Consider the following 24,159-nt stretch of genomic DNA (forward strand, 5'->3'; position numbering starts at 1 on the left):
TAATTTCGTACAGTGTTTTGCTTTATTTCTTTAAATTTGGTGTATTTGTATATTAGTAACATTTAATTTGGTAAATAAATAGGCTTTAACACTTGGATGATTTACGCTGGTGGTTGTCCTTTTGTCTAAAGTTTTAAAATCAATAATTATATTTTATTATTTTTTCACTTTTTTGCAAGATCATTATATTTTACTTAATATCAATTAAATATTTTTTTTCTAGTAATTATAAATAGCCTCGATGCCACCTCACATGCACTGTGTTTAGACACACACACACACACACACACACACACACTACATTTACATATAAGTTTTTTTCTTCGCTGATTAAAAGCTACACAAGGATGTGATTGGTGTTGTTCCTCGGAGCTGCCTGGAAACGATGATTAATAACCGGATGGAGAGAAAGACTGCGACGGTGTGATGATAAAAATACTGATGTGTGTATGTGTGTCTGTCTGTCTGTCTGTCAAAAGCGCTGAACAGGAAGCTGATCTTACTCACTGTCTCCTCTCACACAGAACAGAAATTACCGTTAACCACCACAGAAAGCGTGAAGTGTTTACTCAAAAGAGCACACGAGTATTTATAGCCCTGCCTATCATACACACTTACAGGCTCAGTGTGACTACTGAGGTGTGTGTGTGTGTGTGTGTAGGTATGTGTTGGGTGTTTACTGTTGAAGACTAGTGTTAGCGCTGGTGTCTGGATTTAGGGTGTTGGTGAATATGTGGGTTGGAGTAAGTGTGGTATTCTGTGTGAGCGGTGTGGTGTGTACTAGTGTTTAATAATGGACATTGGTGTGTGTCGGTGTTTGATGGTGAACATTGGTGTGTGTCGGTGTTTGATGGTGAACATTGGTGTGTGTCGGTGTTTGATGGTGAACATTGGTGTGTGTCGGTGTTTGATGGTGGACATTGGTGTGTGTCTGTGATTTGATGGTGGACATTGGTGTGTGTCGGTGTTTGATGGTGAACATTGGTGTGTGTGGGTGTTTGATGGTGGACATTGGTGTGTGTCGGTGTTTGATGGCGAACATTGGTGTGTGTGGGTGTTTGATGGTGAACATTGGTGTGTGTCGGTGTTTGATGGTGAACATTGGTGTGTGTCGGTGTTTGATGGTGAACATTGGTGTGTGTCGGTGTTTGATGGTGAACATTGGTGTGTGTGGGTGTTTGATGGTGAACATTGGTGTGTGTCGGTGTTTGATGGTGAACATTGGTGTGTGTCGGTGTTTGATGGTGAACATTGGTGTGTGTCGGTGTTTGATGGTGAACATTGGCGTGTCTGTGTTTGATGGTGGACATTGGTGTGTGTATGTGTTTGATGGTGAACATTGGTGTGCGTCTGTGTTTGATGGTGAACATTGGTGTGTGTCTGTGTTTGATGGTGAACATTGGCGTGTGTCTGTGTTTGATGGTGAACATTGGTGTGTGTCTGTGTTTGATGGTGAACATTGGTGTGTGTGGGTGTTTGATGGTGGACATTGGTGTGTGTCGGTGTTTGATGGTGAACATTGGTGTGTGTCGGTGTTTGATGGTGAACATTGGTGTGTGTGGGTGTTTGATGGTGAACATTGGTGTGTGTCGGTGTTTGATGGTGAACATTGGTGTGTCGGTGTTTGATGGTGAACATTGGCGTGTCGGTGTTTGATGGTGAACATTGGTGTGTGTGGGTGTTTGATGGTGAACATTGGTGTGTGTCGGTGTTTGATGGTGAACATTGGTGTGTGTCTGTGTTTGATGGTGAACATTGGCGTGTGTCTGTGTTTGATGGTGAACATTGGCGTGTCTGTGTTTGATGGTGAACATTGGCGTGTCTGTGTTTGATGGTGGACATTGGCGTGTCTGTGTTTGATGGTGGACATTGGTGTGCGTCTGTGTTTGATGGTGGACATTGGTGTGCGTCTGTGTTTGATGGTGAACATTGGTGTGTGTCGGTGTTTGATGGTGAACATTGGTGTGTGTCGGTGTTTGATGGCGAACATTGGTGTGTGTCTGTGTTTGATGGTGAACATTGGTGCGTGTCGGTGTTTGATGGTGAACATTGGTGTGTGTCAGTGTTTGATGGTGAACCTCGGTGTGTGTCGGTGTTTGATGGTGAACCTCGGCGTGCCGGTGTTTGATGGTGAACATTGGTGTGCGTCTGTGTTTGATGGTGAACATTGGTGTGTGTCAGTGTTTGATGGTGGACATTGGTGTGTGTCTGTGTTTGATGGTGAACATTGGTGTGTGTCTGTGTTTGATGGTGGACATTGGCGTGTCTGTGTTTGATGGTGGACATTGGTGTGTGTCGGTGTTTGATGGTAAACATTGGTGTGTGTCGGTGTTTGATGGTGAACATTGGTGTGTGTCTGTGTTTGATGGTGAACATTGGTGTGTCTGTGTTTGATGGTGGACATTGGTGTGTCGGTGTTTGATGGTGAACATTGGTGTGTGTCGGTGTTTGATGGTGAACATTGGTGTGTCTGTGTTTGATGGTGGACATTGGTGTGTCTGTGTTTGATGGTGAACATTGGTGTATGTCTGTGTTTGATGGTGAACATTGGCGTGTCTGTGTTTGATGGTGAACCTCGGCGTGTCGGTGTTTGATGGTGAACATTGGTGTGCGTCTGTGTTTGATGGTGAACATTGGTGTGCGTCTGTGTTTGATGGTGAACATTGGTGTGCGTCTGTGTTTGATGGTGGACATTGGCGTGTCTGTGTTTGATGGTGAACATTGGTGTGTCGGTGTTTGATGGTGGACATTGGTGTGTCGGTGTTTGATGGTGAACATTGGTGTGTGTCGGTGTTTGATGGTGAACATTGGTGTGTCTGTGTTTGATGGTGGACATTGGTGTGTCTGTGTTTGATGGTGAACATTGGTGTATGTCTGTGTTTGATGGTGAACATTGGCGTGTCTGTGTTTGATGGTGAACATTGGCGTGTCTGTGTTTGATGGTGAACCTCGGCGTGTCGGTGTTTGATGGTGAACATTGGTGTGCGTCTGTGTTTGATGGTGAACATTGGTGTGCGTCTGTGTTTGATGGTGAACATTGGTGTGTGTCTGTGTTTGATGGTGGACATTGGCGTGTCTGTGTTTGATGGTGGACATTGGTGTGTGTCGGTGTTTGATGGTAAACATTGGTGTGTGTCGGTGTTTGATGGTGAACATTGGTGTGTGTCTGTGTTTGATGGTGAACATTGGTGTGTCTGTGTTTGATGGTGGACATTGGTGTGTCGGTGTTTGATGGTGAACATTGGTGTGTGTCGGTGTTTGATGGTGAACATTGGTGTGTGTCGGTGTTTGATGGTGAACATTGGTGTGTGTCGGTGTTTGATGGCGAACATTGGTGTGTGTCGGTGTTTGATGGCGAACATTGGTGTGTGTCTGTGTTTGGTGGTGAACATTGGTGTGTGTCTGTGTTTGGTGGTGAACATTGGTGTGTGTCTGTGTTTGATGGTGAACATTGGTGTGTGTCTGTGTTTGATGGTGAACATTGGTGTGTGTCTGTGTTTGATGGTGAACATTGGTGTGTGTCGGTGTTTGATGGCGAACATTGGTGTGTGTCGGTGTTTGATGGCGAACATTGGTGTGTGTCGGTGTTTGATGGCGAACATTGGTGTGTGTCTGTGTTTGGTGGTGAACATTGGTATGTGTCTGTGTTTGGTGGTGAACATTGGTGTGTGTCGGTGTTTGATGGCGAACATTGGTGTGTGTCGGTGTTTGATGGCGAACATTGGTGTGTGTCTGTGTTTGGTGGTGAACATTGGTATGTGTCTGTGTTTGATGGTTGTCTGAACATTAGCTGTTGTCATGGTTACACACCCATCGTGTGTGTATGTTGTGTATAGCATAAGACTGTAATATTCTGGACTCCACTTTAATGTCTACAGTCAAAACAGCAGGGTTTATTTAAGAAAACACACACACACATCTTCAGGTCTTTTATGTTGGAATGAAGAGATCAAATGTCTCTCTCTCTCTCTCTCTCTCTGATCCAAGGTTCACTCAGGCTATTAACAGACACACACACACACACACACACACACACACACACACACACCTATACTTAATGCAAAATGAAAACCTTGCTGTTCAACACACTGACTCTTGGAGAGAAAAAGTAAGTAAGAGAGAAAAACACACAATTCATGACTGTCGTTGGTCAGACAGGGTGGTGCAGTTCTCCCTACACACACACACACACACACACACACACACACACACACACACAGCTGCACTCTGCCAGACCTTGAGCAGTCCCCCTCTTACTGACAGATCTGGAGCTTTGCTCTCACGCAAACCCTGGCTCCCCTGAGACACACCGCTGCCAAGAAAACACACACATACACACACACACACACACACACAAACACACACACACTACATCTACACAAATACTGCACAATACACAACAAACACACACAAACCAAAATTACGCTCTATGGGGACGCGCCTCTGCCAACAGGAAATGGAGTCTATCTCTTCCTGTGTGTGTTCTCTCACCCCCCCCCCTTCCCCCCCACCCCCACAGGAGACCCTCGTTTAGAGAGAGGAAGAATGTTTCAGAGAGAGAGAGAATTCTTGAGAAGGAGTGTGAAACAGAGGCCGGTGTGATACGACCTCTCATGTCAGCGCAGACAGGAAATGGTGGCGGAGGCCAAAACAAACCCCCCCTCCCCCCCTCTATCTCTCTCCTCTCACAATGCTGATATTGTTCTCGCCCTCTTCCTTTTCACTCGTTCACACCCTTTATTGGGAATGTTTTCCTCCTGTCTCGCCGCGGCTCTCATGTCGATCGGTACGTGTGTGTGTGTGTGTGTGTGTGTGTGTAAATGGCATATCATATCGCTGATCCGTCGGACGCTACGACGTCACTGTCTCATTAGCGAGCCGTAAGGAGCTACGGGTTCGCTAGAAGTTCCTCTCGCTCCGTCTCCACAGAAATCGGGAACCTCATTGCCCCCGTGTCCTCACGTCCCCTTTAAAACCACGTCCTCCTCCTAACTGCTCTGTTTCCACGCTGTCGCCATGGCGTTACCACGGCAACTAAAGCCAGGTGGAGCTGACTCATAGGTCGTGTGATGGATCAAGTAGATAGGTGATGAGAGAGGGAGAGGGGGACGGAGAGAGAGGGAGACAGAAACCCAACTCGTAAACAGATACAATCATAGACAGACAGAAAGAAAAGACAGCTGGAGAGAGAGGATAACAGAACGAAAGAAAAGAGGAAGAATGAACCAAACAGAAAATAAGAAAAATGAGAGAAAATGACAAAACAGGAACCAACACAGAGTAGGAAAGAGTGAGAGAAAGAGGCAATACGAAGGAAAGAATAGGAAATGGTAAACAAGGCAGACAAAACTACACAAAAAGAAAGGAAAAACAGCCAAAAAAAACTAACAAACAGGTAAGACAAAGAGATAGAGAACAAGTAAGAGAAAAGAGACAGGTTGATAGAAAGAGTGAAAAAAAGAGATGGAAAGGGAGACATCATAAGAGGAAAAATGACAGGGAAAGAGAGAAAGAGACAGATTGAGAGACAGAATAACAGAGAAATAAAATATACAGTTATAGTGGAAAACAAAAGAAGTGACAATGAGGGAAAGACAAAGACAGAAAGATGAAAAGTGAGAGAGGCAGACAGAGTGAGACAGATAAAATGAGGCAGGGTGAGAGAGAGTGACAGAATGAGAGAAAATGAGAAAAAGTGAGATAGTCAGGGACAAACAGACTGAGACAGACAGAGAGACAGACAATGAAAGACATACGGTCAGAAAACATAAGAAACAGAGTGACAGAGAAAGTGGGACAGACAGTAAGAGACAGATTGAGTGAGACAGACTGTAGAAATAGACAGTCAGAGACAAAGTAAGAGACAGAGTGTGAGACAGAGTGAGGGACAGACAGGTGGAAACAGACAGTTGAGACAATCAGAGACAGAGTGAAGACAGACTGTTGAGACAGACAGTGAGAGATAGACAGTTAAGACAGACAAAAAACAGTGAAAGACAAATAAAGTGAGAGACAGACAGTAAGAGACAAATAGAGTGAGAGACAGACAGTGAAAGACAGACAGAGCGAGACAGACAGTGAGAGACAGACAAAAAACAGTGAAAGACAAATAAAGTGAGAGACAGACAGTGAAAGACAGACAGAGCGAGACAGACAGTGAGAGACAAGACAGTAAAAGACAAATAGACTGAGAGACAAGACAGTGAAAGACAAATAGACTGAGAGACAAGACAGTGAGAGACAAGACAGTGAAAGACAAAGAGTGAGAGACAGACAGTGAGAGACAAATAGAGTGAGAGACAGAAAGAGCGAGACAGACAGAGACAGACAGAGCGAGACAATCAGAGACAGAGTGAAGACAGACTGTTGAGACAGACAGTGAGAGACAGACACAAAACAGTAAAAGACAAATAAAGTGAAAGACAAATAGAGTGAAAGATAAGACAGTGAGAGACAGACAGGGCGAGACAAGACAGTGAGAGACAGAAAGGGCGAGACAGACAGAGCGAGACAGACAATGAGAGACAGACAGAGTGAGACAGACAATGAGAGACAGACAGAGCGAGACAGACAGGGCGAGACAGACAGGGCGAGACAGACAGGGCGAGACAGACAGAGCGAGACAGACAATGAGAGACAGACAATGAGAGACAGACAGAGCGAGATAGACAATGAGAGACAGACAGAGCGAGATAGACAGTGAGAGACAGACAGTGAGAGACAGACAGAGCGAGACAGACAGAGCGAGACAGACAGGGCGAGACAGACAGGGCGAGACAGACAGGGCGAGACAGACAATGAGAGACAGACAGAGCGAGATAGACAGTGAGAGACAGACAGAGCGAGACAGACAGGGCGAGACAGACAGAGCGAGACAGACAGAGCGAGATAGACAATGAGAGACAGACAGAGCGAGACAGACAGTGAGAGACAGACAGTGAGAGACAGACAGAGCGAGACAGACAGAGCGAGACAGACAGAGCGAGACAGACAGGGCGAGACAGACAGGGCGAGACAGACAGGGCGAGACAGACAATGAGAGACAGACAGAGCGAGATAGACAGTGAGAGACAGACAGAGCGAGACAGACAGGGCGAGACAGACAGAGCGAGACAGACAGAGCGAGACAGACAGAGCGAGATAGACAATGAGAGACAGACAGAGCGAGACAGACAGTGAGAGACAGACAGTGAGAGACAGACAGAGCGAGACAGACAGAGCGAGACAGACAGTGAGAGACAGACAGAGTGAGAGACAGACAGTTAACTGAATGATTAATAAACAGGTTGTGAGGAGTCGGTGCTATGAGCTGGTCTGTGGAGAGACTTCCGTCTACAGAGACTCAGGACGGCCATTTTACTGCCTGTCTATGTCTGCTTCTGTGTTTTGTCTCTCACACACACACACACACACACACACACACACACACACACACACACACACACACACACACACAGGGGTAATTATATGAGTGTGTGTGTCTGTCTGTGAGCTCACTGTTTATTTTCAGAGTCGAGGCGAGTGTGTCATGCTCTCTTTCTCTCTCATCTGTTTGCGCTTCTTATTCTCTTTTTTCTCTCTCATTTTTAGCTACTCCTTTCTTCCTGCCCGTATTTCTCTCTTTTGATCATTTCTATCCTTCTGTCTCTCACTGTCCTGTCCACCCCACCCATGTCATGTGTCTTGTTGTGTGTGAGGTAACGCGTGTTCACAACATAACCACAGTTTTTAACTGACAGCTTTTACAGTGTGTGTGTGTGTGTGTGTGTGTGTGTGTGTGTGTGTGTGTGTGTGTGAGAGAGAGATTACACAGTTACTCAGGAATGAGTGGTAAAACTCTTCCCGATGACATTCGCCTTAAATATTCACTGGGAAAAACGGACAGGCCTGGGCCGCGTCCCAAACCTCATCTCACTACACCAACGTGTGTGAAGGTGGGGCGGCACCACATGAGGTCGGAGTACGTCGGAATAGAGCACTGTTGGTACCGCCTGAACGTCAGTGTGTGTGTGTGTGTGTGTGTGTGTGTGTGTGTGTGTGTGTGTGTGGTGATGATATCATCATCCAGAGGCAGCTGACAACAACTGGCTCCCCAGTCAAAACACACATGTAGCCGCTCATGTGGGAACAGGCCCAGAGAGAGACGGAGAGAGACGGAGAGAGAGAGACGGAGAGAGAGACGGAGAGATGTAGACCCAGAGAGACAGGGGGAGGGGTGATTAGAGTTAGAGATGCAGACCCAGGGAGAGAGAGAGAGAGAGAGAGAGAGAGAGGGGTTGTGTGTGTGTCTGTACAACCGTGTGTATAAAAATGTGTGTGTGTGTGTGTGTGTGTGTGTGTGTGTGTTCAATGGATCTTAAAAACATCCAGTGACCTGCACACATTAAAGCATACCCACTCACTCATACACACACACACATGTCGTCTCTGTAAATGCCATTATCTATGAGGTGATGATGTCATTTCTGTGGATAGGAAACCACACTCCTTACCTGTGCGCGCGCACACACACACACACACACACACACACACACACACACCGATAATTAGAACACTCTGGTCTAAGAATTTGAAAATACACTAGTGAGAAATCATCCGTCTGCCATTAAAGAGAGATCAAAGAGAGAGAGATTACAGACTGATACGTTTCAGAAACAGTTTAAAAGCTGAAGAGCTTCACGACGCATTCTGTCTCAGGTCACACCATGTGTGTGTTTATACTGTATGCATGTGAGTGTGTAGCATGCTTGAGGTTCTGACGCATTACTGCACGCTATGAGGGTCTCTCCCATGTGTGTGTGTGTGTGTGTGTACAGAAATACAGAATTCCCCAAATTTTCCTCTTCCCCAGTTTGATGTGATTTTGTCGATGGAATGAGGAGATTAACGTGTGTGTACTGTGTGTCTGGGATTGATGTGTGTAAACACACACACACGCAGTATCTCCAAGCTGCAACGTCATGCAGAATGACTCGGACACACACACACACACACACACACACGGCACCCAAGTTAATGTGAGATTAAACACTTAAGTGAATGAAGTCAAGGTATTAATTGAAGGAGTTTGACAAACTTGTGGTATTAACCACATTCATACACACACGGTGTGGCTCATAAATAATGGAACAAACTAACATGATTACATACATAAGGATTGCCCTTAAAACCTGGGTGACAAGTTTTTTTTCCCCTCGCGGTGCTTTGTTTGGCTTTTTTTTTTTTTTTTTTTATGTAAGTTTTGTGGACTTTGTCTGAACGTGAGCAGAGAGTCCGACCCGATACACTTCAGAATTCATCCTGATAGTTTTTATCGTCCGTCAGATCATCAATAAACACCAGTGACCAGGCTCCCACTGGCTGTGGAAATACTGCCTCCACCGTGTTTGACTTTTATCTTCCCATCATTCTGGTACAAGTTCATTTTGGTTTCATTAGTACAAAAAAATTCGGTATCGTTTTCTGACAGTACCTCTCGGGTCCAGACCCGGTCCAACCGCGAACCTCCTGAGAACTGGCCAACGAGTCACGTCGTTACGTTACTGTACGCAAACTTCAACCTGGCTTCGTTTGTAAGCAGTGTTTCTAGCTTTATCCAGTTTTTTAAGATGGCGGTCACAAACTTTTTAGCCGGTTGTGATATTCCCGCCCCAGCCCCTGATGGAAGCGGTTCTTTGTTCGAGAACATCAGCTTTCTGTCTGAGGGCCGGCGTTCTAGCTCTCTGGGGTGAGGCACCAACCCTGAACTACCTCCGAAACTGCCTTGGTGAAAGAGCGCTACCTCACAAGACACACTTCCCCCCTCAAGAGTGCTCCTGACTTGGCTAGATGCTGTAACAGGGTTCTTCTTCACCATGGACGGGGTTCTTCATCAGTTCTGTATCCCTCCCGCTTGGGCGTGGTCAGTGGTGTTACAGGTCTTTTGCTGTTGCTGAACTTTGGAAGTAAATTACTTCTTTTTAAAAATCTCTCTAAATGTTTTTGTTTTCTCTCTCTCTCTCTCTAATCGGTTGATTTATTTTTTTCTCCTCTCCTCCTTCACTTGCACAGACACTTCATCTGACCTCATGATGAGAGTCCGAGTGAACAGCCACCAAATTCAAACGTAACACTGAAAACCACCTCCAGGAATTTATTTTATTGGTTAATCCAGGTGTAGACACACAGGAAACCGGACACACCTGCGCATGCACCTGCTTGTCAAGTGGTTGTTCCATTATTTATGAACACCAATACCCACCCCCCCCAATAATAGGTTTCATTTCAGTTTGCCGAAAAATGAGAAAACAACTTAATCTTCACAGTCATCTATCATTAATTAAGTCCAGTGTGTGTGTGTGTGTGTGTGTGTGTGTTTTTATCAGCAGCGTCCATGTGACACACAGATTTCCGCAGTGTCACTGCCCCAGTGCATGCTGGGAGCTGAGCACAATGCAGTGTTTGTGCAGTGGAGCGTGGGACTGAACCTCAGGCTCTTTCTCAGACAGAGACGTCTGCATCACCACACACACACACACACACACACACATTTTATTTCACTTTTAATTTTATAATTTGGGCTTTTTTCCCTTTTCCCTTACAGCACTGACCCTTAGACAGACCCCGCCCTAAGCGCTCACACCCACACACCCACACACACACACACACACTGGTCTAATCACACAGCTGATCAGATCTCGCCACATCCATGCTGACGTGTGTGTGTGTGTGTGTGTGTGTGTGTGTGGTAGCCGCCGCGGTGGCAGAGTGTCACACACAGGGGGCGCTCCTTCATCCTTCACAACTCTTTAAAAAAAGTAACTGTTCAGTTATTGATAAAAGAGCTGACGAGTGAATACTGAGTGCACGTGACCTTCACATCCACTGACACAACACGTGTAACAGTCGAGCCACACACACACACACACACACACACACACACACACACAAAGAGCTCTGCCACACCATCACCGTGGCAACAAGACCTTGCCAGCACCTTGTGTACACAAGATCTGCTTTACACCGGCGGTTACCAGGGCAGGACCGCAAACACACACACACACACACACACACACACACAGACTTTACCCCTAGGGGCTATGTACTAAATGTGTGAGTCTCAAAAGGCAATTAAAACATGACACAGTGTGTGTGTGTGTGTGTGTGTGTCCGCTTTCCATTAGCTTCTCTCTCTCTCTCTCTCTCTCTCTCTGCGTGTGTGCGTTTTCTTTCCGTTCTCTCACCTTTCACCTTCCTCCCTTTCCCCTGTCTGTCTCTCTCGATGATGTGAAGCTGTCTGTCTGTCTGTCTGTCTGTCTGTTGATATTTTGGGAGAGAACAATGAGAGGAAGCGTGAGGCTGCAGTCATCACCTCCGCTGAACGCTTGGAGAGAGAGAGAGAGAGGAAGGATAACCCTACAGCGCTCATATGATATGGGCTATAACTCCACACACACACACACACACACACACAGCATTCCTGACATACAGCACATAGCTCTCTGAGGGTCATGTGTGTGTGTGTGGCACAGACAGATATCTGTCTGTTCATCAGTCTGTCTATATCCGTCTGTCTTTCTCTCTCTCTTTTTAATTATCTGTTTGTACTTCTGTCTGTCCATCTAATAGTCTGGTTAATAGTGTCTCAGTCTGTCTGTCTCTCTGTCTGGCAAGCGGTTCAGTGTGTTCTGATTGTGTTCTGATCTGTCCCTACATTCACATGAGCTTCGTCTTTGTGTGTGTGTGTGTGTGTGTGTGTGTGTGTGTGTGTGTGAGAGTGTTTTAGAAAGACATGTCCGCTGCAGCCTCAGCTAACAGGACGAGTTGAGTAAGACTCCCCACGCAGTGTGATATTTCCACACCTCGGATAGCAGGACCGCGCGGATCGCGCCAGTCGTTCTGGTCTCACTCTAGACGACTGACTTACCATTGAAGAAACTCTTGACCTTCAGGTATCCGACGCTGAGCCTGAGCACGGACAGCTTGTCCAGCCGCGAGCGCACGTCCTCGGCGAAGGGCAGCAGACTGGTCAGTTTGTCCAGCTCCATGTTCAGCCGATCCCTGTGCCGCTTCGACGGGTTCGACTTGGCTCCTTCGGGCGGAGGAGGCTTCGGTCTGGATGAGGAACGCAAACATAACACCGTTAACTTCGAATAGTGAGCATGTCTAAACTCACTCATGAGGCGCTAGCTGAGCTGCTATGCATAACTGACGGTTAATTAGTTAAATGATTAAATCTAATAATCTGCTGATGTTTAATGTAATCAGTGATATTATTATTATTATTATTTGAGGTTAAAGCCCACGTACATGTGTGTGTCTCTCTGTACAGCAGAACTCTCTGTCTAACTTATTAATACAAAGGGTGGGCGATATAACCAAAATCTTCTATCACGGTGGAAGCAATTTTCTACCTCGATAATGTTATATATCACAATATAGCAATTCGTATCTGAAAATGCATAAATAAAAATTCAAACACACAGAAATACATAACGTAATTTTAATTAAACCGTGAATTGCTGAGGTTTGCCGCATTGTTTTACTTTGGCCCTATTCGTTTATATGCTTGGATTTCAGATGGTAGAAGAGGTTTGACGTGTTTCCACCACTTGTTAAAACAGTGCACTTGCGTACCTGGCAAATCACGTTCGTCTCATTCGTATCACTTTTCTTATACCCAAACCAAATGGTGCAGATTAAACTGCAGGGACTGCAACAGTTTCAGTAAACTCTGTCCAGACAGTTTTGTGTGATGCTGTGACAAAATCTGGCTGGACAGACATACAGACATACAGATGGACAGAAATCGTCTGGTTTCTGGTCCTTTGATGAATTGTGACTGATTTACAGATAAAACCTGTATTTGAATAGACACACATATCAAAAGGTGTTAGCATAAACTAAAACACTCGCCCCGACGGGGAAACAGAGCTGATGGTGTTTAAGGGGAAATATCTTTTATGTTGATTCCTTTCCTGATTTAATGGTTAAAAAAAGACTTTCGTAAAGTATTGTAATAAACAACTCTGAACTGAACACTACAAAGGGCTCGGGCTGGCTCCGCCCCTCCCGCGCTATGATTTATCAGGTACAAATCTTCACTTATCTCTGATCTACAGCTCCACTGCAGAAAACTCTCAAATATGGGAGAGTACAGGAGAGAGGGGTGGAGGAAAAAAGGAGAAGAAGGAGAAGATGGGGGAGAAAAAGAATAAGGAAAAAAAAGAGAGGGGGCAGGGAGAGAGGAAGGGAGGGGAAAAGAAAGAGTAAGAAACAAATAGGAGAAAATACAAAAATAGGAAAAAAGAGAGGCTGAGTGAGAAAAAGGAGGAGGGGAGGAAGAGAAGTAGAAAAAATACAGAGAAGAAGAGAGAGAGAGAGAGAGAGAGAAGGGAAGAAAGAGAGAAGAAAAAATAAGGGAGAGAGTGTTTCAGAGCGATCCTGGTGATACGATTTAAAATGGGGGGGGGGGGGGCGAGAGAGAATGCGAGAGAGAATGCAAGAGATGGAAAGAGAAGAGAGGTGGAAGAGAGTAGAAGGGGGAGAGGGGGTGAAGGGAGGAACAGAAATAGAAAAAAAATAGAGAGAAACGTCTGAAGACAATTAGGAGCTGTTTGGGGTTTTGTTTTAGTTAAAAAAAAAAAAACAAGCCTAAAAATAAAGACGGGGTGAGACGGGTCGAGAGAGAGAGAGAGAGAGAGAGATCTGAGGAATGTCTTTAGCATCCCTGTGTGTTTGAATCTGTGAGAACGTCTGCACCGTGACCTCATTTCCTGTTTTAGGGAGCACGTCCGAGGACAAGCAAAGTGACAGACACACAGAGGGAAGTGACAAATAGAGAGACATTCTGTCCATCACTCCATTCCCAGGACTTGTTAATGACACTGCAGTTCACACTCTCGCACGGCGCTCAGGTTCATCAGAGCTGCTGCCCTGAGGGTTTCATATGTGTGTGTGTGTGTTTACCAAAGTCTACTGAACTAACCAGAGCAACCATCTGTAAACCCCGCCCCTGACACATGATTGGCTGTTCAGCAGATCGATAATAATGCGTTGAGGTTTAACATCTAAAACACGTGGATGGAAGAGACGTAGCACTTAGGTACAATCAGGTTCACAGTGTGTGTGTGTGTGTGTGTGTGTGTGTGTGTGTGTGTGTACACTACATTATTACACAATCTTGAGAAACTCATTTAATCATAAATCACCCGCAGCGCCGGTTAAAGGAAACACTGAGCACCTCGCTCCACGTCAGAAGGAAACATCTTCACCACCAGGTACCGCCAGACTCACGACCTTAACTATTAATCACACTGTAGACAGAAGGATGCACAAGGAACAGCACAAGGAACAGCACAAGGAACAGCACAGAGAACAGCACAGGGAACAGCACAGGGAACAGTACAGAGAACAGTACAGAGAACAGTACAGAGAACAGCACAGGGAACAGCACAGGGAACAGTACAGAGAACAGTACAGAGAACAGCACAGGGAACAGTATGAGGAACAGCACAGAGAACAGTATGAGAAACAGCACAGGGAACAGCACAGGGAACAGCACAGAGAACAGTACAGAGAACAGCACAGGGAACAGTATGAGGAACAGCACAGGGAACAGTATGAGGAACAGCACAGGGAACAGTATGAGGAACAGCACAGGGAACAGTACAGAGAACAGTACAGAGAACAGCACAGGGAACAGCACAGGGAACAGTATGAGGAACAGCACAGGGAACAGTATGAGGTACAGCACAGAGAACAGTATGAGAAACAGCACAGGGAACAGTACAGTGAACAGTACAGAGAACAGTACAGAGAACAGCACAGGGAACAGTATGAGGAACAGCACAGGGAACAGTATGAGGAACAGCACAGGGAACAGTATGAGGAACAGCACAGGGAACAGTATGAGGAACAGCACAGGGAACAGTACAGTGAAGAGGATGAGGAACCGGATGAGGAACAGGATATGGTTTTGATGGTTTGATTAGGGATTCAGGAGGACATTGCTAACAAACTCTAACCTAAAAAGAAACTTGACCGTCTCACACAAACCACAGGAAGAACCCACAGCTAGCGCCACAGGGCTAATTAGCAGGAAAACATTTTAATGAGGATCGTTTTAGCCAGACAGGAGAACCTTTTCTCTGACAAACAGTTTAACAGTGTGTGTGTGTGTGTGTGTGTTTGGAAGGTTTTAGCGAGCGCTAGCTTGGCGAGCACTAGGTTAGCTGGCACGTTATCACTCTGCTGTAATGAAAGCCATTATCCAGGTCTGGGCCAGGACTTTACTGGAATCACTGTCATCAAAAAAAACACACAGAGAGAAAGAAAATGGCCGACTCCTCTGAGGAATCTCCGCCTCGCCTCGCGACCGCCGCCAGACCCTAATTACGCTTTCCCAGAAATAAAGAATGAGGCGAATGTGACCTCAGCTGAAACAAAAAAACAACAGAGAGAAAGAAAAGAGGGCCGGCGAGACGGAGAGGAGCGCAGTGCAGGTCAGCTCAGGTCGAGGAGAAAGAACGCATCATCACCGAAACACTGTTTACCAGAGGGGAATAAAACGTCAGGCTCAGTCTACAGGAGGCGCTCACACACTCACACACTCACACACACACACACACACACATACACACATATACACACATATACACACATATACTCACATATACACACATATACTCACATATACACACATATACACACATATACACACTTACACACTCACACACTCACACACTCACAATCATACACTCACGCACTCATACACACACACACACACACACAGATCACTCTGTCACCCTGATTCACTCACACTGTACACTACACATACTGCACAAACTATACACACCTCACTACACACACACACTGGACACTTCACACTCACTACACACTTTACACACCTCACTCCACACACACTATACACTTCTAGAACACCCAGCTCTTTGTCTATTTGCATGTGTGTGTGTGTGTGTGTGTGTGTGTTGTGAGTGAGGGTTCCTTGTCGGTCCGCACTAGCACATGACCTGTGTTTCCCGGTTGCCTAGCAACCATGTTCTCAGATAGTTTTTTTCATACTGAGTCCCGAGTGCAGGGAGCGTAGTGCATCTTACTGTTTATTACACACACGGGGCCATGGGAAAAATATAAATAAAAGCAGATCTCTCGGCTGTTTCATTCGGTGACGTCCACTGGATTGACGTGTTCGTCTCTGATAACCCTGCTGAACTCACACACACACACACACACACATCTGGTTTTGATCTCAGACAATGCGCACACACAGAAAAAAGTGCAATAATTCCAAGGCTGGCTTCCACTATGGCATTCTGGTGTGAATCACCATGTGTGTGTGTGTGTGTGTGTGTGTATGAGTGTGTAAGAGAGAGAGAGACAGACAGAGAGTGAGACCACCCTGAAGTTGATTATTTTCCTCTAACGGCATGTCCCTTAGACTTTTATCCCCCTCTGTACCCCCCCCCCCGCCCACACACACACACACACAAAATGGCTCCGCCCCCTCATAGCGTCACACGGCTCTCTCTGCGTTCATTCATCCGTCCTGGGTTTCTGCTGAAAGATTTAATTTCTTTATGTAAAAGAGAGACGAGAGTCCTGACGAACCACGGAGAGAACAGAAGAGACAGAAACAGCAGGAGAGAATGATACATATAAGGAAAGAGAGAAAGAGAAGGAGAGACAAAATATGTACAGAGAAAAAACTAGAGGAATGGAAAGGGCAGAGAAAAAAGGATGAGAAATAGAGAGAGTTAAAGAAAAAAGCAAGAAAGAGACTAAAAGAGTGAGAAATGGGGAGCGACAGAAAAAAAGAGGGCTAAATAAACGGAGGGATGGAAAGAGTGAAAGACACAAAGTGTGTGTGTGTGTGTGTAAGAGAGAGAAGTTAAAAGAGGGAAAAAAAGAGAGAAAGAGAAAAGAACAGAGAAAGAGAAATACAGTAAAACAGAGACAGTCCAGGAGAGGTAAACAGTGTGTGTGTGTGTGTGTGTGTGAAGCCAGAGTCGTATTACACACTAGCTGAATGCGCTCTTTGTGTGAGACTCAGAGAACCCGACGCCCTGCGCGGCTCACTTAAGCATCAACACACACACACACACACACACACACACACACACACACACACACCTGTGAGCAGAGACACGGCCATATGTCTGCCCATCACCACGGTTTTCAATTTATTAACAGTGACTCTGCGCTTGACTGAAACTCGTCCCTCTGGAAGACGTCCTCGAGTCCGGAGTGTTATTACCGTTAGACACTCAATTATTAACATATTCACTGCTGAAGGAATGGATCATGGGTCACACTCGTAGCACATTATATACCCCTCTGTACTGTCATAACGTAGGAGTGTGATGCTCTGAACACGGCTCGTAACGCGTCATGACAGCAACTCGTGATGCGTAATAACAGCAGCAGCGTGCATTTTAATGAGTAACGATGAGCTTATGAATGCATTATAACATGTAATAACAAGCATGTGATGTGTGTTACAAAACATCCCTCTATAGGTATTTATATACAGTTATAAATATCTTCTGAAGATTTCTCAAATGACTCTGAATCAGTGAACCAAAAAAGGCTTCAGAGAATTGAATAAGTGTTTGGAGAATTGAAGTCAATTAAACTCTATTTTAAAAGGAAGAGTTCATCTCATGATTATGATTTTGAATTGTGTTTGGTTCTGCACTTCACTCCAACTGGTGTGTCCTGGTGCTTGTGTGTTCAAGCTCACCTGTCACGTCATATAATAAAACATATGTGTATATAATAAAATATATACTGTATGTAATATAATTTCACGTTGTATAATGAAAGTGTCTGCATGATGGATGAATGAAATTTCACCTGTCTGTAGGTCGGTAATGAGCTCAGAGCATCTCACACACACTAGACATAAAGTACCTACTGCACTATATTAAGGGATACATTACACATTTCAACAACCCCTGTCTATCGTGCTTGTGACTCCCTGACAGCGTGGACGGAGACAAACCGGCCGTCTGGACCCAAGCGGCTCGGCGTGTTTACTTTCACGCCCTACGTGATACGGCGCTTTTAGCGTTTGGCATTTTTTCAGTCCAGTGATTATAAAGATGGTGAAGATAAAGGCTTCCCGTATGCACACGGTGAATAGGGGGTGACGTCATCAACGCATCATCCTGCCCAGACACTCTGGAGACCAGGAAAACATCTGGGATTCGGCCAACATCGCTTGCTTCAATAGGTGACCTGGTTGCTAGGCAACAACATCAACAATTTGGTTTTTTAAACTCAGGAAATTCCTGCAGCTTCTAAATTATTGTTATTATTATTATCAGTGATTATTTTTTCAAGTGTTTCCTGCATAATTCACCCATAAATTTGTAAAAAAAAAAAAAAAAAAAAAAAAAAAAACATTGTTTTCATTTATTTGTGTCCCCAGAGATGCATTCTCATAGACGCAAATACCGCTGGCAGTAACGCAGCGTAACCAGCTCTCTCAGTCCTGTGGTTTTAGGCTGATGAAATGTAACAGTATATATTTTTTTGGCCAAACTCACAGTCTACGACCAATTAAATTGCTCCATATAAAGGATTCATTTTGTTTACTTCCTCAGTTACCATCATGCCACCAAAATAGAAATTGAAACCTGACACACATCCGTCAACGATTGACTCAGTTATTGAATAAAGTAATGAAAATAAAAATTCTTTGGATACATCTTCATTAAAGTCATTGACTGAACCCATCCTTGCTAACTTTCTTGGTGCTAAATCTTTACTAAATATCGCAACAAAAAAAACAGAAAAAAGGCGAAAAAAATCTCTTGGTTTGGATCTCCACTGATGTAACCCAGTTTTGATCGGCTCCAGGACGTGCGCACAATGACAATGTGCTGTATGACAAGGACCATCTCTTGCAAAACTTCTGATACTTAAGGCAAGTCAGGAGGTGTTAATGAATCTTCTCTAACATGTGCCTCCCTCAGACAGACCTATAATTTTGATTTGATAGTCACTTTATTATTTGCCCCCCTCTTTAATATATATTTATTTATATATATATATATATATATATATATATATATATATATAAACACGTTGATGCTATGATGGGTATGGGGGGAGGGGCTGTTGTTTTTCATTGTAAATTTTTACCTCAGAGCACCGTTTCAAAGTGAACAGTTACCCGGATGTTGTTAAAATGGCGCCGTGTTAGCTTAGCATGACGCAACAGATTTGAATTAAAACTGTGCAATATATAGTTTTTTCCCCCCTCACTTTACTCAGTCAGTCAGTGAACCGTTTTTGTTCTGTGAGTTTTAAACTCAACACACACACACGCACACACACACACACACACACACAGGTTATTACACGCAGTGGAAAAAGAGAGAGACGGCGTTTTCTCGCCAGTTTCCCCGCCGTTGTGTAAGCTTGCGTGACTTAGAAATATGTTAATTCGAGCAGGCGGGGGGAACGAGGGGAAAAGACAAAAAAACCCGTGTTCTCATAAAGGGGAGTGTGTAAAAAAAAGAAGAAAAAGGAAGAAAAAAAGGAAAAAGGGGAGAGAGAGAGAGAGGGAGAGCATATCGGATTACAATAACATCCTCGGATCCCGAGCACCCCCGCCCCCTCCCTCGCGCGAGCATCGCGTGAGAGCTGTGCGCGAGCCTCGATTATGATTAATGCAGCGGCTCCGTCCCAAACCCCCATACACACACCCCCTTACCACCACCACCCTCACAACCCCTAAACCCGCGCACTACCGCACTGAGGAATGGGACTGCACCGGACACCGGGTAACGTTAACACCGACGGGCCACATAAGCAAACAAAAATGCGCCATGGGATAATTTATATATATATATATATACTTTTATGGCGTCCTGCTCACTGCGGTAGTAGTTGATTTTGGACGCGCCCCAGAAAGCGCTCTCTGTAATACAGCGAGCTGACCCGGATGTTAAGGTGGACCGGGGGAGTTCAGTCCGGGGCGGGTGGAGGAAGAGGAGGGGGAAAGGAAAAGAGAGAGACAGACAGACAGAGAGAGAGAGAGAGACAGCTCTGCCTGAGGGGAAGAGTTATTCAGGAGCGACACACACACACACACACACACACACACACACCAAGTTACTCTAAGAGAAAACAAAAACACAAACAAACCGAAACAAAAAGCACAACTCCGCGCACAGGGGGTGTAAATAGTTATAAGCAAACTGTTTTTTTAAACACTGTAACTTTCAACTCAGGGCTGGATCAGGAAGCGCTTTGTAAAGTGCCACTCTCACCCTGTGTGTGTGTGTGTGTGTGTGTGATAAGTCTCCACACACATGTAATTCAGTTAGTTTTCTCTGTACTTTTGATACCATGATGACTGAATAAGTCACACACACATACACACAACTACAAATACTAAGGGTACCAAATGCACTAAAGATGAAAGGTGAAATCCTGACAACACACACACACACACACACACACTTTTCTGTTAAAAGTTGCACCAGAACAAACTAACAAACAGAGTTACTTTAATTTTGGATCGAAACTAGAAAATGAACCAAGTGATTTGAGATTAGGACGTGCAGCGGCCTGCACACGGATAACTGCATGACACACACAACACGGAGAGGGGTGTGTGTGTGTGTGTGTGTGAGAGAGGGGGGGGGGGGGGTGTAACACTGCATATGATGTCGCATAGAAAAACTGAACAAACAAAAACAGGCAAGTGTGTGCACCAAGCATCTATACATCTACATACACACACATTAACCTATGTGTGTGTGTGTGTGTGTGTGTGTGTGTGTGTTTAACTGACGAGTGCATGTCTCAGACCCTGTTATGCGTTATTATTATTATTATTATTATTATATTTCTTATATCTGACATTATAGGAGTTAATTTTACGCACTTATTTATTGCACACACACACACAGGCGCGCGCGGTGCCGCTGATGCAACATAAACACCTGTAGCACGGCCGCGCTCTGCGTGTTAATAAGCGCGTGATAAGCGCGTACTGATCAGCATCACCGAGTCGGCAGTTGGGCCGCGCGTGGTACACTGTGCGCGCGCGTGTGTGTGTGCGCGCGAGCGCAGATCATTCGCGTCTAACGTTTCTGACTTTTTCTTCTCCAATAATAATAAAGTAACTGAGAGAAACATGACTCACATTTTCTGAACCGGCTTCTTCCGCTTCTTACTCGCGTACGTCCCGCTGCCGGCCAGCATGGTGTGTGTGTTCATACCGCGCTCCTGTGTGTGTGTGTGTGTGTGTGTGTATGTGAGTGTCTCCGGGTTAATAAAGTACAGAGGCACGCGCGCACACGCACGCAGCACGGCAAGTTTCCTCCGTGTTTAGTCCGCGAGCCCGACAGGAACGCGCACAGAGCCTCGGTACGGAGTCGGTTCACACCGACAGAGACACAGACAGACGCACACACACACCGAGTTTTCACATCCAAAGTTTTAGACCCCAGAACAGTCAAGAAGCGCTCGCGGACGGTAATGGCGCGAGCGCGGCCAAACTTTTCCTCCTTCCTTTCCTGCGCGCGCGCGTGTCTGCGTGTGTTTTCGCGAGCTGTCACTCTCCGCTCTGCTGAACTCTTCCCCACCGGGGGGCGGAGACAGCGCGCGCGGCGCCGACCAATCAGCGCCGGTTACAGCGACACGCTCCGGACCAATCGGAAAACAGCTCGCGGACAACACCGGTCTGACCAATCTCCAGCGCCAAGGGGGAGGATTTAGAGCAGCGCCATTGGCTGGAGCCGGTTTCAGGAAATCGAGCTCTTAAGGTGGACCGTCAACTGAGGACAAGCTAACTGTAGTTAACTACAAACTTTTATTTATTTATTTATTTGTTTTATTTCAGCGTTCATGTCAGTGTTAACATGCAGTGTTTAAAGTATAATAATGAAAGAAAAACAATACTAACAGGAGTGTTAATTAACCCCTTAAAGTTTAAAGCATTTTAGCTATTATTTGTTTTGCTGTTTAAAAAAATAAACATATATAGGGCTCAGGATTGTGCAATATAGAGTGAGATCAAGTCTACTAGGTTTTTCATTGTCATTTCAACCATATACAGTTCAGTACACAGTGAAACTTAACAGCATCCTCCAGGACCAAGGTGATAAGTACAACAGAAATTAACAACAGAAATTAACAAAAAACTAACTAGCTAACTAAGTAACCTAATTAGCTGACTAGCTGAGACAAGGCAGATTGACAAGACAACATAAATTCACAGCATAAATTAACAAAATACTAACTAGCTAACATAGAAAGCTAATTAGCTAACTAGTGGAGACACGACAAATTGACATTTTGAATTAACAGAAAAACTATTTCAGTTCTATACGAAAGAAACAACATAAAGTGCACATGTGCAAACAAGAGAAACAACGGGACAACATGACATTTCAATACTTTGTGATAATGAGGTAATGAGTTGAGGTAGTTGGAGGAGAAACAGTAAGACGTAAACATTTTCTTATTTCAGCACAAAATAGGCAAAATGATGAACTGAATTTTATTTCATTTTAAGCAACTCTACAAACAGGATTTAAAAATGTTTTTATTGTTGTTTTCTGTTGTTTCGATGCCAAAAATAAATAAATAAATAATAATATGCTTATAATAAAAATTCTAAATTTTTGCGACATCATTCCCATATTCCGTTAGTAGTTAAATTTTAAACCTTAATGATGAGTTTCCTTCTACCTGACATACACAAATACACAGTTTAGAGTCTGAAGCCTCCATGTTAACACACACCAGCCAGGCTTCCACATAAGCACATACTTTTAATCATCATTGGCCTGTGCTGTGGTGCCGGCATGTGTCTGTGTCGCTTGGGTTTTAAGGGGTAATTTTCACATGTTTATTTAATAACATGTTATAGGATTTTATACTGACATGTAGAATGTTTTATTAAAAACATACAGTCTTTATTAACATATCAGTGTTTATTAGCATTTTATAGTGTCTATATTACATGCAAATGTTTAATAAACAACAACTACAACAATAACAGTACTCAGTTAAACAGGTAGTGTTAAAATAAAAACGTACAATCCTCAACATGTACTATTTAAATAATAAGTAGGAAAATACTAATAACAGTGTTAATTTTCATGTTTATTTAACTACATTTAATGTCATCATATTGACATGTTGAATGTTTTATTAAAACATATATTTAAAAACATCTATATTACCATGTAGTGTTTAATTATACTGTATTTGTGGTGTTTGACTAACATAGTATTTAATTCTATTTTTAGTGTTTAATTATAGCGTTAAGTGTTTAAATAAAACAACTGTATCATCTTTTATTATTAGTAAAATTATTTCATAACAAAAGCTGCAGTGTGTCATTTACCTGAGATTGGTAATTGTCATGTTGTTGTTTAATAACATTTTATAGTGTTTAGATCACATGCAAGTGTTAATAAACAGCAACAACCACAGCAAAACAAATAGAAGTGTTTGATTATAATGTTTAATCAAGTGTCTAAGGAAATGCTGCAGTGTTTAATTACCACACAAGCGTTTTATTTAAACTGAAGTCGCTGTGTAAAACCAACAATGTCTTTCACTGAAAAAAATAAGACAAATAAATTTAATTCACAATCCTATTGAGTTCAATTAACACAAAGTGTTTATTATATAATAAAATCTTGTAGTGTTGAGTGTACATGTGTTTGTTTAATAAGGTTCTTGTAATGTGAAGCTTACACACGCTATCAGTGTGTAAACACATTGTGTTGGATCCACCACCACCTTATCACCTACTTGCTGAAATGATCACCAAATTTAGTGTTAAATGAACGTAATGTTAATGTTTATTCAACTCATAATAACTCCTGCAGTTTAATAATAAAAAATATTTCCATAAAACTTTAGTTTTGTTACTAACTTGTACAGTTCAATAAAGCCGCTGTGTTTTAAAGTGTTATTTTAAAGATGTACAGTATTTAATAAAATATCACTGTAATCTCCTGTATTGCTTTAACAAAAGTGTTAAATTAAATACGAGTACCGTGTTATCACTTTACAGATATTCATTGTTTTACATTAACGCCTGCAGTCTGATCAGTAAAGTCTGTGCTCTTTAAAAAAGGCAAGAAAGAAAATGATAAACAATGGGCAGGTCGCACTGCGTACAGC

General features: G+C 44.0%; 1 protein-coding gene across 1 annotated transcript in view; it reads right to left on the bottom strand.

Moving 5' to 3' along the window:
* Positions 1–21,581, bottom strand: part of ahr2 (aryl hydrocarbon receptor 2) — a 52,146-nt gene extending 30,565 nt beyond the window's left edge. The window contains exons 1-2 of the mRNA XM_053493222.1: positions 21,161–21,581; positions 11,906–12,093 (exon numbers count right to left, since the gene is read on the bottom strand). Coding sequence (XP_053349197.1) covers positions 11,906–12,093; positions 21,161–21,234 — 262 coding nt within the window. The 5' untranslated portion in view covers positions 21,235–21,581. The remainder of the gene's footprint in view (positions 1–11,905; positions 12,094–21,160) is intronic.
* Between the last annotated feature and the right edge of the window lie 2,578 nt (positions 21,582–24,159).

The sequence above is a fragment of the Clarias gariepinus genome, chromosome 3 (assembly GCF_024256425.1).
Source record: "Clarias gariepinus isolate MV-2021 ecotype Netherlands chromosome 3, CGAR_prim_01v2, whole genome shotgun sequence".
Classification (NCBI taxonomy): Eukaryota; Metazoa; Chordata; class Actinopteri; order Siluriformes; family Clariidae; genus Clarias; species Clarias gariepinus.